The sequence below is a fragment of the Propithecus coquereli genome, unplaced genomic scaffold (assembly GCF_000956105.1).
Source record: "Propithecus coquereli isolate 6110/MARCELLA unplaced genomic scaffold, Pcoq_1.0 Scaffold399, whole genome shotgun sequence".
Taxonomy (NCBI): domain Eukaryota; kingdom Metazoa; phylum Chordata; class Mammalia; order Primates; family Indriidae; genus Propithecus; species Propithecus coquereli.
Genome location: NW_012149718.1, coordinates 1655942 through 1671509, shown reverse-complemented (window position 1 = coordinate 1671509; position 15568 = coordinate 1655942). Strand labels below are relative to the sequence as shown.

Sequence of the window (15568 nt, the reverse complement as noted above, 5' to 3'; positions counted from 1 at the left end):
GTGTGTGTGTGTGTGTGTGTTGTGCAAGCACATACATGAGTGTGTGCAGCCGTGTGTGAACCAGAGAGTATGCAATCATGGACATGTGTGAGCACATGTGTGCATCTGAGTACATCTGTGTGTGCACGTGATCTTACATGAGCATGAGTGTGTGTGCATGTGTGTGATTATATACGTGTGTTGCATGAGTGTGTGCATGTGTGTTCCTGTGTGCATTGAGTATGTTCAGGTATGGATACCTGATCCACATGTGTGACCAGGTATGTGTTTGGGCGTGTGAGCACGTGCATGTGAACGTGTACATGTGTAAGCACAAGTGTGTGTTCATGCGTGCATGGCAATGTGTCTATATTTGCACATGCATGGTCTTACGGGGGCACGATTGTGTGAGTGTGTGCATGCACACGTGTGGCAAGATATGTGTGCAGGCATGTACATGTGTGAGCACAAGTGTGTTCATGCCTGCATGGTAGTGTGCATGTGCATAGGCATGGTCTCATACGTGGGACATGACTGTGTGAGCGTGTGCATGCACACATGTGTGGCACAGTATGAGTGTGAGCAAAATGTGTGAGCATGTGTGTGAGCATCTGTGTGTGCACCTGTGGTCTTGTATGCATGTGAGCACACGTGTGTGTGTGTGTTAGCGTGTGTACGAGCAGCTGTGTGAGCATGCGTTCACGTGTCTGAGCGTGCACTGTGCATCCTGCACATGGAGGAGGTGGCAGAGTGCTGTTCTGGGAGTGGCACTGGTGGGGTGAGAGGTTCCCTAGTCCCCGACGCGTGTGCGTCCGAGACCTGCGCTGTGTCCACGAGTCTGTGCGTGCGGGGCACTGAGACGCTCGGCCCAGCAGCGTTCGCTGTGACTGTGTCTTTAGTGCGTGATTACCGTGCGGTCTGCATGCTTTGGGTTCTTTCATGCTTCATAACTAGCACTGTGAGACGTCTGTCTTTTAAACACACCAAAAAACAAACAAAAGCAGGGGGAAGAGGAAGTGGGTTCCGGGCGATGTCTGCGGGTCTCGGGAGCCAGTGGCTGGATGTGGCCGTGGCGGGGACGCAGGCCCCACTGCAGCCCTGTGGACGCCCCGTGGGGAGGCTGTGTCGGGAGCCCCTGGCGTCTGGCCCTGGGGACCTGCCCCTGGAGGTGTGTGGGTGGCAGGGGCAGCCCGGGGACTGGGGAAGGACGGAGCCAGGGCTGGCAGCTGCCGTGGGCCTCACCGATGCGGCCAGACTCCGTGATCTCATTGAGGGCCCGGAGCAGGTCGCCGCCCAGCTTCTTGACGTTGATGAGGTCGTCGAGCATGGAGTAGGAGAGGTCCATCAGGTAGTACAGGTCGATGGGGTAGCCCTTGGCCCGCCGGAAGGTCACGTTGAAGGCGGCCGCCTGACCTGCCCGCAGGGACGCCAGAGTGAGGCCCCAGGCCTGCGTGCGGACGCCCTCTCTGGCAGCCCACATCCTGCAGACTCCCCTCCCGCGCCTGGCAGGAGGGCGAGCATCACACGCAGGACGCCCAGGAGGACATGAATTTCAGAGAAAGGACACACACTCCCCAAATGGTCATGTGCCATATAACAACGTTCGGGTCAAGGAAGGACCACACATACCACGGTGGTCCCACGTGATTCTAATGCCGTATTTTCACGGCACCTTTCCTGTGTCTGGACGTGGTTAGACTCACGGGTGCTGCCGCTGTGTCGCAGTGGCCCGCAGCGTCCAGTGCGGCCACATGCTGCACAGGCGCGTGGCCCAGGAGCGACAGGCCACACCACACAGCCCAGGCGTGCCGCAGGCCACGCCATCTGGGCTTGCGCAGGTGCTCCCGTGATGTTTGCGTAGGAAGAAATCCCACGTCCCCATCCCCGAGTGACGGGACTATACGAGAACGTCCATCTGTTGTGTCCCCAAAGCTCTTACACTGAAATCCTCGTCCCCAAGGTGAGTATGTTAGCAGATGGGGACAGCCCATCTGTGTGTTACCCCTGGGCTCCTGGCCCCTGTGCACAGCTGGCCCCAGGGCCTCCTCCCTGCTGCTGGCCCTCACCCGACTGTCCCTCGCCCACTTTGCCCTGGGGCCAACTCGGTGGGCCTCTGCCCTGGCTGCTCCCAAAGGCGGGACTCCGCAGCCAAACACCACGGGGCCCTCCAAGGCCACCCCTCTCTGGGGTGCTGCCCCCGGCCTTCTCCCACGGGCAGTGCTCAGGGATGGCTGCCTGTCCCCTCACTGGCCTCGCCGTGGCCTGGGCACCAGACAGTCAGGGTGGAGCTGCCCACCCCAGGCCTTGCTCCGTCTGCTGCTCTGCCACAGTCCTCTCCCGGGAGGGCGTTTCTCAGAGGATGGGCGGGGCTGAGTTCTGAAACACGGCTCTCTGGTAAGGTCAGTTTGGGCGACGCAGGTTTAAACAGTCACCCAGGTCTCTCAGGTGCAGGACTTATCAGAGCCTTTACTCTGCTAAGAGGACCACGGCCTTCTGAGAGGAGGATAGAATAATGTTTCCAAATGGCCCGTTCTCCCTTTTAAAGCGCAGAACACAGGGCTAAAGGGGAGCCCAGACACCCAGCTGCAGACAGTGGAGTGTGGGGCAATCGGCCTGGGCATGGAGAGGAAGGCCGTGGGGGGCTCAGACTCTGGCCCTGAGTGCCCGGCAGTCCTTGGGCCTCCCTGGCCACCTTGCCGTCCAGCCTGGACACTCGCCCAGAGCAGGGCCCCGGAACAACCCCACATGGTGTGCCCGGCTCACTCCATCGAGGCCCAGCCTACCTGGCCGCAGGTAAAGCGTCACTTGCTGTGGAGACAGCTGCTTCCGGCGCCCGTCCCGGTCCTCCAGGGCCTCGGCCAGGCTCTGGGGGTCCATGATGTCATCGGCCGCGCAACCCCGCGTGTCGCAGCGGATGGAGTCGGGGTCCCCTGGCCCCGTGAAGTTCTGGGGGAGGAGTGTTGGGGGTCAGGATGAGGGCAGAGAAACATGGGGGCCACGTTGTGGGGGCTGCAGGAGGCTGACCAACCCTCGGGGTCCCCCTCCTCTTCTGCACCCGGAACGGGGGACAGAGTCCCTGTGGGGCTGGGGGGAGTCGGAAGCTGCCGGGGGGAGTCCTGCAGCCCCTTCCTCCAGGCTCCCAGGCGGCACCCACCCCTGCCTCCAGCAGCAGTGAGGACTCGGGGCCACCGCTCCAGCCCAAGGCTGACCGCGAGGGGGAGCCGCAGACGGCCCAGAGCCGGGAGTGTCCACATCATCCGGTAGCTGGCCCGGGGCTTCGAGCCCCCCGTCAGCAGAACCTCTGTCCCCAGGGAACAGGTGTCCCCTCTCAGCCAGCGGCTGTCCCAAGGCACCCAGGACCCTGGCCAGGCTCTGGGCCAAGCCCCTCGCAGTTCACAGGGAGACGGAAGCAGCAGGGCAGGGGTCCTGGGTCCAGGCCACTTTCCCCTCGATGCTTTGTCCCCCAAAGGCTCCTGGGTTTGGAAAGTGTGCAAAGGTGCCTGGGTGTCCCTGCCACCTGCACAAAGGGACATGGATTGGTGGCCCCAGCAGCCGGTGGGGCGGGGGCGGGGGCCGGGTGGGTTCTTATGCTGCATCAGCTTTGGAGCCCTGTCGGTGTCTCAGGTACTCAAGAAATAGAAGCGCTGAGCGAGAACGCAGAGAAAAGCAAGGCTAAAATGCAACCTGCGCGGAAACAAGGCCCCTGACTGTGCCGGTTTCAGACGCAGGACGTCGGCTCGCGGCAGGGGCGGGAGAAAGCAGCCTGACCGAGCGTTTAAACGCAGGGCCATGTTCCGGTGAAAAGAGAGGGGACACGAGCCGCCGAACTCCTCCCGTGCAGTCGCTCCGTGCAGGTGTGGGGGGCTCTGAGACCACTCTCCGCGCCGCAGGATTGAGGAAAGGAGGAAACATGCGGGGTGTTGGGAGCACCCCGAGAAGAGAGCAGGGACCCTCAGAGGAATGTCTGATGCTGGGGCCAGGGCGGCAACTGCCTGCGGCACCTCGTTATTCCGGAAAGTAAGAAAGGGCTCAAATAAAAAAAGATGGGGACACGTGGACAGGACACAGAGCCAGCTCAGCTCTGCTGAGAGGACCGGGGCCTTCCAGGAGGGGACAGAATAGTGTGTTCCCCATGCTTATTGTCCCTTTTTAGAAAAGATGCAGCACATGGGCAGAAGGAGCCGACACCCAACCTCGCCAGCTCCGCGTGGCCAAACCTGGGGCAATTCGAGCATCACAACGAAACAGTGACAGTCACAGACTAAAAGCTACTGAGGAAATAAAAACCTCTGGGTCCCCGCTGACGAGAGGGAGCCTGGGGGGGAGAAAGATTCTTCCGCACGTGGGAAGCCGAGGGAAGGAGCTAAGGGACGAGAACGTCACCATTTTGCCGCCCCCACAGGCGTGACTGACTCAGGCAGGCGTCCTGCGCCGACGCCACGCCCGCGGTGTTCCTTCGTGGGCAGCAGAGTGTTTACCAGCGCAGAGCGACGGGGAGGGACCGCGGCTTCGCAGCCTGGCAGGGGCGTCTCAGCCGAGTGGGCCAGGCCCGCTTAAGTTATTGGAACAATTAGCAAATTTGCATAAAGTGTGTAGATTTGACCGTGAGAGACTAATGTTAAATTTCTCGATTTTGATGAATGTATTTATCAAAGCACATTTCTGTGGTTTTGTAAGGGAATACCTTGCTCTTAAGGAAGACCCCTGAAGTACTAAGGGACAGAGGGGCTTCATGTCCACAACCTATTCTCAGATGGTCGAGAAAAAATAATAATGCGTGTGACCGAATGTGTTGCCGAATAGGCCTAGTGACCCTGGGGCAGGGTGTGGTTGGGGTCTGGGGGAGCCCTCGGCAGGGGGAGGCGGGGTCTGGGGGATCCCTCGCAGGGGGAGGCGGGGCTCTGGGGGAGCCCTCGGCAGGGGGAGGCGGAGGTCTGGGGGAGCCCTCGGCAGGGGGAGGTGGCTGTCCCAGGACGCTGTGGGCTTAGGGCCCAGGAAGTCACCCTGAGCCCCGGCTGTCTGGGTCTTTGGCCTTTCTGTCCAGGCGGCGTCGAGTGGAACACGAACCGTAACTGAGGACAAGAGGAGCTGGAGCCCCAGAGGGGAAACTTCTCTGCATTTTCTCCACATCCTGAAGCTGGACTGTCCCCTTCCCGGGCACTGGGCACTGCTCAGAGCACCCTGGGCCAGCTGCTGCCCCCCTTCCGGAAGCCTCTCTCGTGGGGTGTCTGGCTGGGGGCTCCGCACAGCCCACCCTGCCTGGACGGCTGCCTCGGGGCACAGGTGGTCCCTGGGCCGGGGCTGGCCTGGGTGGCCGGGTCCATCTGTCCTGGTCTCAGACAAGCCAGGTGGCCTCTGGGGCGCTCCTGCCCCCAGGAGAAAAGGGAGCCAGCCAGGTGGCCCTGGCTTCAGAGGCAGGAGAGGGCCCCGCCCAGGAGAGGGAGGGCAGCAAGGACCCCGCCCCCAGCGCTTACCAGCTTCTGGCACCAGGCGCAGCCAGGCCCCGACTCCACGCAGTCCCGGCAGGTGCTGACCTTGTACTTGGTGCATTCCTCGGCAAGCACTGCGGGGGGACCGGCGAGTGAGTGGGCACTGCCCGCCCTGGGCCACCCCTCGGGGTGAGTAGGGGAGGAGGGTCGGGGAGGCCCAGGAAGGGGGAGGTGGCCTCCAGGAGGGGGCTCTGCGTCACCACCAGGGGCAGAGCCACCGCCCCCCAACGCCTGGGACCTGCTCCCAGCCACCCGGGAACTTCAGTCCAGGGGGACACGAGGGCGGGCCCTGTTCTCCCCATGGGATGTCGCGTGGAATCGCCCCGCAGGACTCACCGGACCCGAGGCGGAGCAGCCCCACCAGGGCGAGCAGCGGGTGGCACCGGCCCAGCATGTCCTGTGGAGGGAGGGGTCTCAGGGACAGGTCTCAGGCCCAGCTTCTGGGCTGACCGCCCACGGAGCCCCTCCTGGCTGGCCCCGGACTCGGAACTGGGTCCAGTCCCTGTGCCTTGGGGCCTGAGGCCCAATCGGGGCCAACACCGTCGGCGACCGTGAGTCCCTGCCCTGGGCCCAGCCGCCAGCAGGGAGGGAGGCCCGGCTGGGTGGTGTGGGAGGCACACACATGTACAGACGTGCACATACATAAACACATGTACACACATGCACATACCACATGCGTATACACACCACATGCATGTATACACACCACACATGCCACACACATGCACATACCACACATGTACACACACATGTGTACACACCACGCGCGTATACACTCCACACACAAACACCACACATGCACACACCACACACATGTATACACACACGTGTACACACCACATGTGTATACACACCACACATGCACACACCACACATGCACACACCACACACGCATGTGGCTTGCACACTCTGCCTTTGTGCGCCCGAGTCCTAGTGAACGGAACCTGTGCTCGGAGCAGGGATCACGCGGCCCCGTCTCTCGTCCCTCGCGGCGGCAGAAGCGGGGCCAGGAAGAGAAACGAAACCAACCCTGACGCCCATGGTTCTGGCTGTGCGCGAGGCCTGCCCAGGTGCCCCGGTGCCAGGCAGGGCGGGCCGGGCCGTGTGGGGTCACCTGGCCTGCTTGAGCCCCCAGCTGCTGGGGGACCTGCCGCCTTGCTCCTAGATCCACACCCGCCCTGTCCTTAGAAGCCGGGCGTTGATGGCAACGGAGGCGCTCGATGGTCACTGCGGCCCTGACCTCCCAGAGGCGCAGCGACGGAGGCAGGGCGCTGGCCTGGTGCTGGGGCCGGCAGCACCCTCCCAACAGGCCCATCGGGCCAGGAGCCGGGGGGGCTCCTCCCCCGCTGGCCCTCCTGCCACCCTCCCCTGCCCTGGACGTGCCCAGAGCAGCCAGGGGGCAGCTCCCGAGAGGGCCTCGGGGTGTGCTCTGTGGGGTGGGACCCGGGTCTGCGTTCCCAGGGCCTGAGAACTTGGTGTCTGACACCAGGAAGGTTGGGAGAAGGGGAGTCCCCAGGAGGCAGTGGCAGGAAGTGACAGTTCTCTTATCCGGGGCTGTTATCAGAAACAGAGATCAGAGCCTCCCCGGCAAATGCCAGCTCCTCTCGAAGGCGCCTGCCCCCACGCTGCCCCAACCTGGGGCCCGAGGCTGAGGGAGAACCCAGGCCGGCAGACCCCACCCCAGGCCCTGTCCGCCTTGACCACGGTGCTTGGTCCTGTGCTGTGGCCCGAGGGCTCTGGGGCACCACGGTGGGGCCTGGCCCTGCGGTATCTGCGTCCGGGCGTTCTGAGGCCAGAGGATGTCAGCCAGGGGCTCCCACTGGGGGTCCCACAGCTTGCAGGCCCCAACCAGCCCCCAGTTCCTGTCTTTTGGAGGCAACCTTGTTCCCTGATACCCAGCAAGATTACAATCAGAGCCCAGAAATGTCAAAACGGAACCCGCAGTCCTTCCCCTTCCAGGGTCAAAAGCAGAACTCGCACCCTGACCCGGCTCCCTGGCCACAGCAGTGGGCTGGGGAGGCGGTTTCAGTTCACTCTGGGCCTGCCCTGTCTGGCCACAGACTGGATCCCCCGCCCCCCAAAACACTCATGGCAACCAGCATGCAAACGCCCTGGAGCCTTGAATGGGGAAACTGAGGCCCGGGGAGCAGCAGGACGTGGACCAGGGCACCCAATCACACCTGCGCACACACACCCCCACCCCAAGCGGGGAGCACGCCTTGGTCACAGCAGGCCTGACCCACAGACCGCAGTGACCTGCGCCTGACCACAGGAAGTGGGCAGGGCTGGGTGGGGACCCCCTACCCCGCCAAGTGTTGCGCTGTGGTAGGCTCGGAGCTGGGGGGCTGCCGAGGAGAGTGGGGTGCAGCAGCCAGGACAGGCCCTCAGAGGCCCGGGGCCTGAAACCCTCTGGGCCTCTCTGCCTCGGTTTCCTCTGTGTGACTGGAGGTGGGGACAGGCTTAGATATTGCAGGATGCACAGGGCACGGGCCACCCGGCACACACAGACCCTCAGCTTGGCAGGGCAGCGGGCGCTCCGGGAGGCGCCCCAGAGTGGATCCAGGAGGAACAGGCGGGCAAGGAGGCAGGAGCAGCCTGGCCGGCAGATGGGCAGCCCCCAACGGCCCTCCCTGCTGCCCTGCCAGCCGAGGTGTGCGGCCCCTCCTCCAGCCCCTGGGCTTCTGCAGGGGTTCTCTGGGCCTAAGCGGGTGTCCCCTGACCAAGACAAACGTGCACAACCTAAGCCAAGGCCCCACAGACCGATCAGAACTTTGCATCGGAGCCACTCTTGACCTGGGCCCCGCCCGATAGGGAAGCACTGGCGCGACTCCAGCACGGCGGCGGGAGTTGTTGCTTTTGGTCTTGCCCCTGCACTGTGGGCCGGGTCTTCCTTCCTGGAGAGCCCCTCGGGGCCGCCCCCCGTTCCCCGGGGCCAAATGGACACAGGTAACGAGGATCCTACTTCACGGTGAGCAAAGCTCTCAGCATTGGGGTTCTGAGACAGGAAAGCGGCATCAGAAGAAAAATCCAGAGAGTCACGTGTACGTTCAGGTGAGAAACAGACCATACGGCAAAAGGCAGAAGAACGGGCCAGGTGTGGCGGCGCACACCTGTGGTCCCAGCGCTTTGGGAGGCTGAGGCGGGAGGATGGCTGGAGCCCAGGACTTAGAGGCTGCAGTGAGCTGTGATGACACCACTGCAGTCCAGCCAGGGCAACAGGGCGAGACCCTATCTCTAAAAAAAAGGAAACATTAAGAAAGAAGAAATCCCTAAGCAAGATCGCAGAGGGAGGGTAACGCCTGAGTTGCAAAACCCCAGGACGAGGCTGCGTGAGAAAGCCAGGCCCCACGACCGACCGGAGCTTCACCCCAGAGCTGCCCCAACCGTGCTGCCTTAGAGGGGACACCTGCGTCAGCGTGACAAGGAAGGTGCCCGCGGGGACGGGGCTGGGCAGAGCAGGAAGCAGGAGCCCTGCGTCCCTTCCGGGACTGGAGCGCTCCAGGGACAACTGTGGAGTAGCATCTGCCTCTTCGAACCCGGAGCCAGGCGCGGAGTCGTTTCTGCTCCGCAGAAACACAGCGAAGAACCACGGAACTGCCCCCGCAGCGGGGCCGAGCGCCGTTCCTGGGTCACGAGGTTCCAGACAGATCCAGGGGACAGAAAGGGCCAGACCGGATGGGGACGAAAAGGAGCAGGAGGAGGAGGAAGACCCAATCTCCGTCTTCTCTGAACCGCCTGCACGCAGATGTGGGTTTTTCCAGGTGTGTCTGAGACGTGGTCACGTGTTCGTTTTACTGTCAGTGAGGCCCGACGGCAGCAAGTCGAAGGGCCACAGTTTCCGACAAAACGGGATAAAAGGAGACACCCCCCCATTCATTAGAAAATGTCAGAAACTCTGCTAGATACCTCCTGAGTCAAAGGGGAAATCGAGTCCTGTTGACAGGCATCTAGGAAGGAGATGACACCTTTTCTGCCCGATGCCAAGCGAACCCCGTCCCCGACGGAGACCCGAAGCCTGAGGCCCCAGATGCTTTTGCTGAGGATGCAAAAGAAGGACAGCAAATGCGTAGGGACTTAGTTTTAGGAAATAAGCAATAAAGGAAATAGAAGAATATGAATCTCAGAGTGAGGAAACCTAGCATAAAAACTAAGGAAGAAAATACCAAGAAGGTGGACTCTCAAAATGACAAGCTTTGTACGTAATGAACTGCACGCAAGAAATATTTAGTGTCTCTGCAGTGCAAAAGGTGAGTCGTAATCGTCATCTCTAAAGAGATCTTAGAAATTACTAACAAAAAGGCTGGGGGCTGTGAACAGATACTTCACAGAAGAAGAAATGTAGCCGGTTAATAAAAGTGTGAAAAAGTCACCCTTGCTAGTAGCCAGGATGCCAATCACACTATCTAGGTTTCCTGTGCAGCTATCAAATCAGAAAAGGTTTTTAACACAATAATGCCCTCCCCGTGGAATCCTACACAGCAACGCGTGTGAGCAACTGCTCTGGGCCACTCAGTTTCATGCTAGAAAGTGAATATATGGGAGCAAAGTAAAAATAAATGTGCTGAAATATTCCATGTTTCTCTGGGTGCTTGTGTTTTCCAAACTTTGCACAATCAACGTATATAACGTGACGGCATTTTAGAAGCTCTGAATTCCGTGGGGACCGGTGACTTTCCCTGAAATTGCTTCTGCAGCTTCCCGGAGCTGTCTGTTTTCCGTTGTGACATTTCTGAGGACAGTCCCCCCGGGGCGGTGGGGAGAGCTGAGCCCGACCGCAGGGGCTCCCTGCTGGGCACATGCGCGCCCATCGCTCACTCGCCCACCTGTCCGCCCGTGTGTGGACAAGTCCTGCAACTCTCCTCTGGCCTGGCACAGGCGTCCGGGCTCTCCGGGGTTCCTGGGCTCTGACCTGTGCTGGCGCCTGCAGCCCCTCCACCCCCACACCGCCACCGAGTCTCCGTCACACTCGGACAGCTAGACCGCCACACGCGCCAACGCACGACCACGCCCGACATCACGGAAAGGTCACCTGGGCAGGAAGCTGTGCCCGTGGGGCTGACCCTCGCCAAACCCTCAGCCTCTGGGGCGCTGGGGAGAGCGCGTGCGCCGGTGCTCGGGCAGCACCCGGGGGTCCCTCTGCCGGGGCGGCACTGGGCTGGCCTGGTCCCCCGAGGCCCCGCCCAGGCAGGAGCCCCGGCGTGGTGAGGTCCCGCCTGTCCAGGAGGAGCCTCAGCCCCTGACCTTAGCTCCTCAGCCAGCCAGGGGACCCCGTGGCCCACTTCTGGCTGCAGCCCGGTGCAAACCCCAGATGACCTGTCCTGGAAGCTTCCGTCCGGCAGAGCCCTGCCACCTGGGCACAGAGGTCTCGGCATCTCAGACTGGTCAGATCTGAGCATCCAAGAGGCCCAACCCCCACCACAACCCCCACATCTCAGGCAATGAGACTCGGGGCCGTGACAGCGTGACAACTTGTGGGCAGAGGTCCACGGCTGTGGAAGGCTGGTCTGGCCCCCCAGGCCTCTCCTCTCGGGGGTCCCGCTCTCCACCAAGAGGCCGGCTCGCTCACAGTGGGTGTCTGGACACCACCTGCCCTGTCCAGCAGCCTGCCCTGCCCCAGGAGAAGGCCCTGGAGGTAGGGCTGGAGGGGTGCTGTCCTGCCCCGGGAGCACCGAGCACGGCCGCCCCTCATCTGCTGCCCCTGCCCCTGCCCGGGCTCTGAGTGGTCCGGCTCGAGGCTGGAGTGGCCGGACGCACACTCCCGAGCACTGCACAGCCCACACGTCCAGGCAAGGCCTGGTCCCCAGAGACCACAGGCGGGGCCGGACAGCTGGCGTCCTGGAGTGAGACGGCCAACTCTGCTCCTGCTTTAGGCCCACTTTGTGCCAAGGAAGACGGAGCAGGATCATAGCTCGCATCCGGCCCCGGCCTGCCTGGTGGGTGTCACCCACATCACCGAGATTGCCCAGCGCCCCAGTGGAGAGCACCCCGGTTGGGGCTCTCCAGCTCCTGGCCTGTAGCCGCTGGGTGAGCGTGTGTTACTAACCCCTGGCATCCAGCGACCTCACCCGGGAACTGGAGCAAGCCGCCAGGGACGCAGCCTCAGGCGGGACTGTGGTTCACGACAGGTGTGCAGAAAGGGGGGGGCCACACGGCACCTGGCTGTGGAGCAGGGGGACCCTGAGTCTCCCAGAGCTTCCACGGGCTCTGCGCTCCCCGTCCACAGAGGCACACGGCCCTCGGCCCCTTGCTCCCTGCGGAGCCCGGTCTGGGCTGGAGTGGACGGCGTGGACCTCCTGGGGGCCCGACCCCCGGCAGCTCCACTGGGGCAGCGAGTTCCGCCTCCGCTCGCAGCGGCAGCTGAGTTTGCACAGTTGCCCAGCCCCCATCCCCCGTTGCACAGCTGGGGAGACTGAGTCTGCTCACTCACGCCTTTCCAGACAGGCCCCTCCCAGCCCCGGCTGGCTGCCCCCTGTGCAGAACTTCCTGCAGGGCACTGCGCTATCCTGGGGCTTCTGCCCCCATGAAGTCTCCAGGGATGGCTGGATCACCTGGTGCCACCGCGCGCGGGCACGCCACGTTGACGCCACCTCGAGGCAGGGATCCCACCCACGTTTCAGCTGAGAGGTGCCAGGCTGCCCGGGCAGTGTCTGGACAGGGTGCCAGCCACAGCCAGGAGGCCTGGGCCCCTCGGGAAAGGCTGATTCCCTCACCCAGGCAAAGGCCCTGGCCCGCTGGGTCCCCTCTCCTGGCGCTGGCCTCTGCCGACCTCTCGTGTGCTCAGAAGCTGCTAGAACAGAAGCAGAGCTGCTCCCAACCTCCCCAAACCCCCGGCCAGTCCCGGTCCCCCGCCCCACCGAGGGCCACAGCCCCTAGAGACCACGGGGTCTGGGCAGAGTGGGGCGTCCGTCCTGCGGTCCTGCTCAGGATGTGGCACCTGGGGGTGGACCCGGGGCGGAGGAGTGGGCTCAGCCACGGCCATGTAGGGACCTCGGCAGCGACCTCTCCTGGGCAGAGACTCCCTCGCTCGTGTCCACAGTGCCACAGAGCACGCAGGGCGCCAGGCCCATGCAGGGCCCAGGGACTCGGCAGTGAGCTTGGGGGGGGGGTCCTGCTCTAAAATGAAAGGTCTTAGGTCGCTCACTACGAAGCAAGCGCTGGGGTGACATCAGATGGCCCAGAGCTCTAGCAGCTCTTCCGTGACTTCCTCAGAATCTGGCGTCAGCCCCCGGTGGGTGACAGCGTGTGTCCCCACTGCCCCACGGCACCCCAGCCGGCGCTCTCGAGCCACCTCCCTCTCCCGCCCCATCACCGCTGCCCCTTCCTCCTGCCCCCCGGGGTGTCCCAGGTGCCGTCAGAGGAGAGGGGCTCTGGGTGTCACCTCCCACCCTGGGTGGGGACAGTAGTGCAGGACCCCAGCCCGCAGCCCTGGGAGGACATGGTTGGGTGTGAGGGTGCGGCAGTGCTGGGGTGGAAGAAGTCGGGGGGCTGGCCCCGGGGTGCAGTGTCCAGGGGGGCCCAGGTAGGCCCAGGACCCCGGGTGTGGCTCCAACCCCTCCCCAAGAACTTGGGACAGGTTCCCCTGGAGCCTGTCACCGGGCGACAGCCACCAGCTGAGCCCTCAACCCTCGGGACCAGAGTCGCAAAGCAACGCCTGAGCCCCGGGGGGGTGACGCTCACCCCGCCTCCCGCGGACCAGGCCGGTGACGCTCGAGTCCCACGGCAGTGCGGGGCGCTGCCCAGAAAAGGGCACGATAGACACACACACGCACCACACACACACCACACGCCACAAACACACACCACACACACACCACACGCCACACACACCACACATGCCACACACACACACCACACGCCACACACACATACCACACACACCATACACACACCACACACACATACCACACACCACACACACCACACGCCACACACACCACACACACACTACACACCACACACACACACCATGCACCACACACCACACACACACCACACGCACACACCATGCACTACACACACATGCACCACACACATACACACCACACACACACCACACACCACACGCACACACCATGCACTACACACACATGCACCACACACACACCACACACACACACCACATGCCACACACACATGCACCCCACCCCCCCACACACACCACACGCCACACACACACACCACACATACATACCACACACGCCACACACACACATGCACCCCCCACACACACACCACACATACACACGCACACGCACAGTGTGGTCTGGAGACACACTCACTGTGCCTGACGGTGGAGACGTGGGGGAGGGGACCCGCTCAGGCGGGACAAGGCAGGTCTGCGGAGAAGGCCCCGGGACCCTCCTGCGCGGCACAGCTGCGCCAGGACCCCACCCGCCAGCCTGGGGGGTCTCGTGAGCCCCCAGCGTCCCCCTGGCCTTGCCGGGCTCGCAGCCCCACGACCCTGAGGCGCAGCCAGCGTCCCTCCCTCCCGTGTGGGCCGCACCCTCGCTGCAGGAGCCGCCTGTGCCCCGTGGAGCTCTGCCCACCAGTGCAGGCACTTCCCTCGCAGGGGCTCAGTTCAGCGGGACCCCGGAGTGGACAGTGCCCAGACCCCTTCCTGCTGGACTCCCCTGGGCGGGGGACATGGACGGGCCGGGGACCGCCCCAGGGCTGGAGTCACGCGAGCTGCTTCCCTTGGGAAAGGCGGCAGCTGCTCCTGGGGGAAGAGCTGAGGACAGAACTGTTCCCATCTGCAAGGCTGCTGGACGCGGAGCGGCCGTGCACTCACCCACGCGCGCCCTGGGGCTCAGCTCCGGGGTCCTGGAGGGCGGGGGGCTCCGCCGCTCTCCACGGCGGGCTCTGGGCCACGGCTGGAAGACACAGGCAGAGAAGTCGGGCCTGAGGCCTGGGCTTCCTGTTGTCACCAGCTCCTCCTCAGAGGAAGTGTGGCGGCAAGTGGTGGGTTGCGCCACTTGGGGCCCTTCGCCCCAGCCCCTCTCCGCGCCCTCTCGCTCCCCACTCACTCCCCACGCGGCGGGATGTCAGAGAACAGCCCGAGACAGGTGGGAGGCGCCGTTCATTACTCGCGTGCATGACCAGAAGCACAACGGCATGGAACAAGGGGCGACTCTTGGGGACACAAGCCAGCGGTGGCACCGAGGGACCTCCCCCACATCAGGGAGGGGTGGGTGCCCCCTGGGAGGGCCCAGCCTGCAGGGGAGGGGCAACCACTGAAGGGAAGCGGGGCACAGAGGCGTCCGGGCAAGGCCGATGCGGGAAGAAACAGTCCCGCGCCTGCTGAGGGCAGAGCGGAAACCTGAGAGCGAATCCCTGGGCAGGAGGATGGAGCCGAGGACTCAGCTCGGCGAGACACGGGACGTGGGCAGGAAACCCGACACGACAACGTCCACCTGAGTGCAGGAGCTCCAGGGAGGGCACACGGCGGACAGTGAGGACGAGACGCTCAGATGCGGGAGAAACACCCCAGGTCTGAGAGGGAGGACCCAGGTGGAGAGGCCACCGCACGCCCCGGGTATTGGCAGACACCGTCCCCTAGCTAGGCCCATCGTGACGATATCACAGAACATGACAGACAGCAAGAAAACACTACAGGTTCTGTGAGAGAGAGAGGAAGGGAGAGAGAAAAAGACTGTGTAGATTAAGAGATTTAAGACTCTACCTGTAACCCTAGCACTCTGGGAGGCCGAGGTGGGAGGATGGCTTGAGGTCAGGAGTTCCAGACCAGCCTGAGCAAGAGTGAGACCCCGTTTCTACTAAAAATAGAAAAATTAGCCGGGCGTGGTGATGCGCACCTGTAGTCCCAGTGACTTTGGAGGCTGAGGCAGGAGGGTTGCTTGAGCCCAGGAGTTTGAGGTTACTGTGAGCTATGATGACGCCACTGCATTCCAGCCTGGGCGACAGAGTGAGACTCTGTCACAAACAAACAAACAAAAGAGATTTAAGAGACATACGTACCAATCACAATGCGCGGACCATGTTAAGAAATTATTATTTAAAAACTTTTTAGGTGTGAAAACGGTTTTGTGGTTATGGGAAAGAGCCGCCATCTTTTAGAGCTACATGTCGAAACATTCACAGAT

At 62.8% G+C, this 15568-nt stretch overlaps 1 protein-coding gene across 1 annotated transcript in view; it reads right to left on the bottom strand.

Moving 5' to 3' along the window:
* ITGB2 (integrin, beta 2 (complement component 3 receptor 3 and 4 subunit)) overlaps window positions 1-14403 on the bottom strand; it is a 30162-nt gene extending 15759 nt beyond the window's left edge. Inside the window, 5 exon segments of the mRNA XM_012652702.1 lie at window positions 1222-1392; window positions 2763-2925; window positions 5454-5542; window positions 5805-5865; window positions 14257-14403. Coding sequence (XP_012508156.1) covers window positions 1222-1392; window positions 2763-2925; window positions 5454-5542; window positions 5805-5862 — 481 coding nt within the window. The 5' untranslated portion in view covers window positions 5863-5865; window positions 14257-14403.
* Between the last annotated feature and the right edge of the window lie 1165 nt (window positions 14404-15568).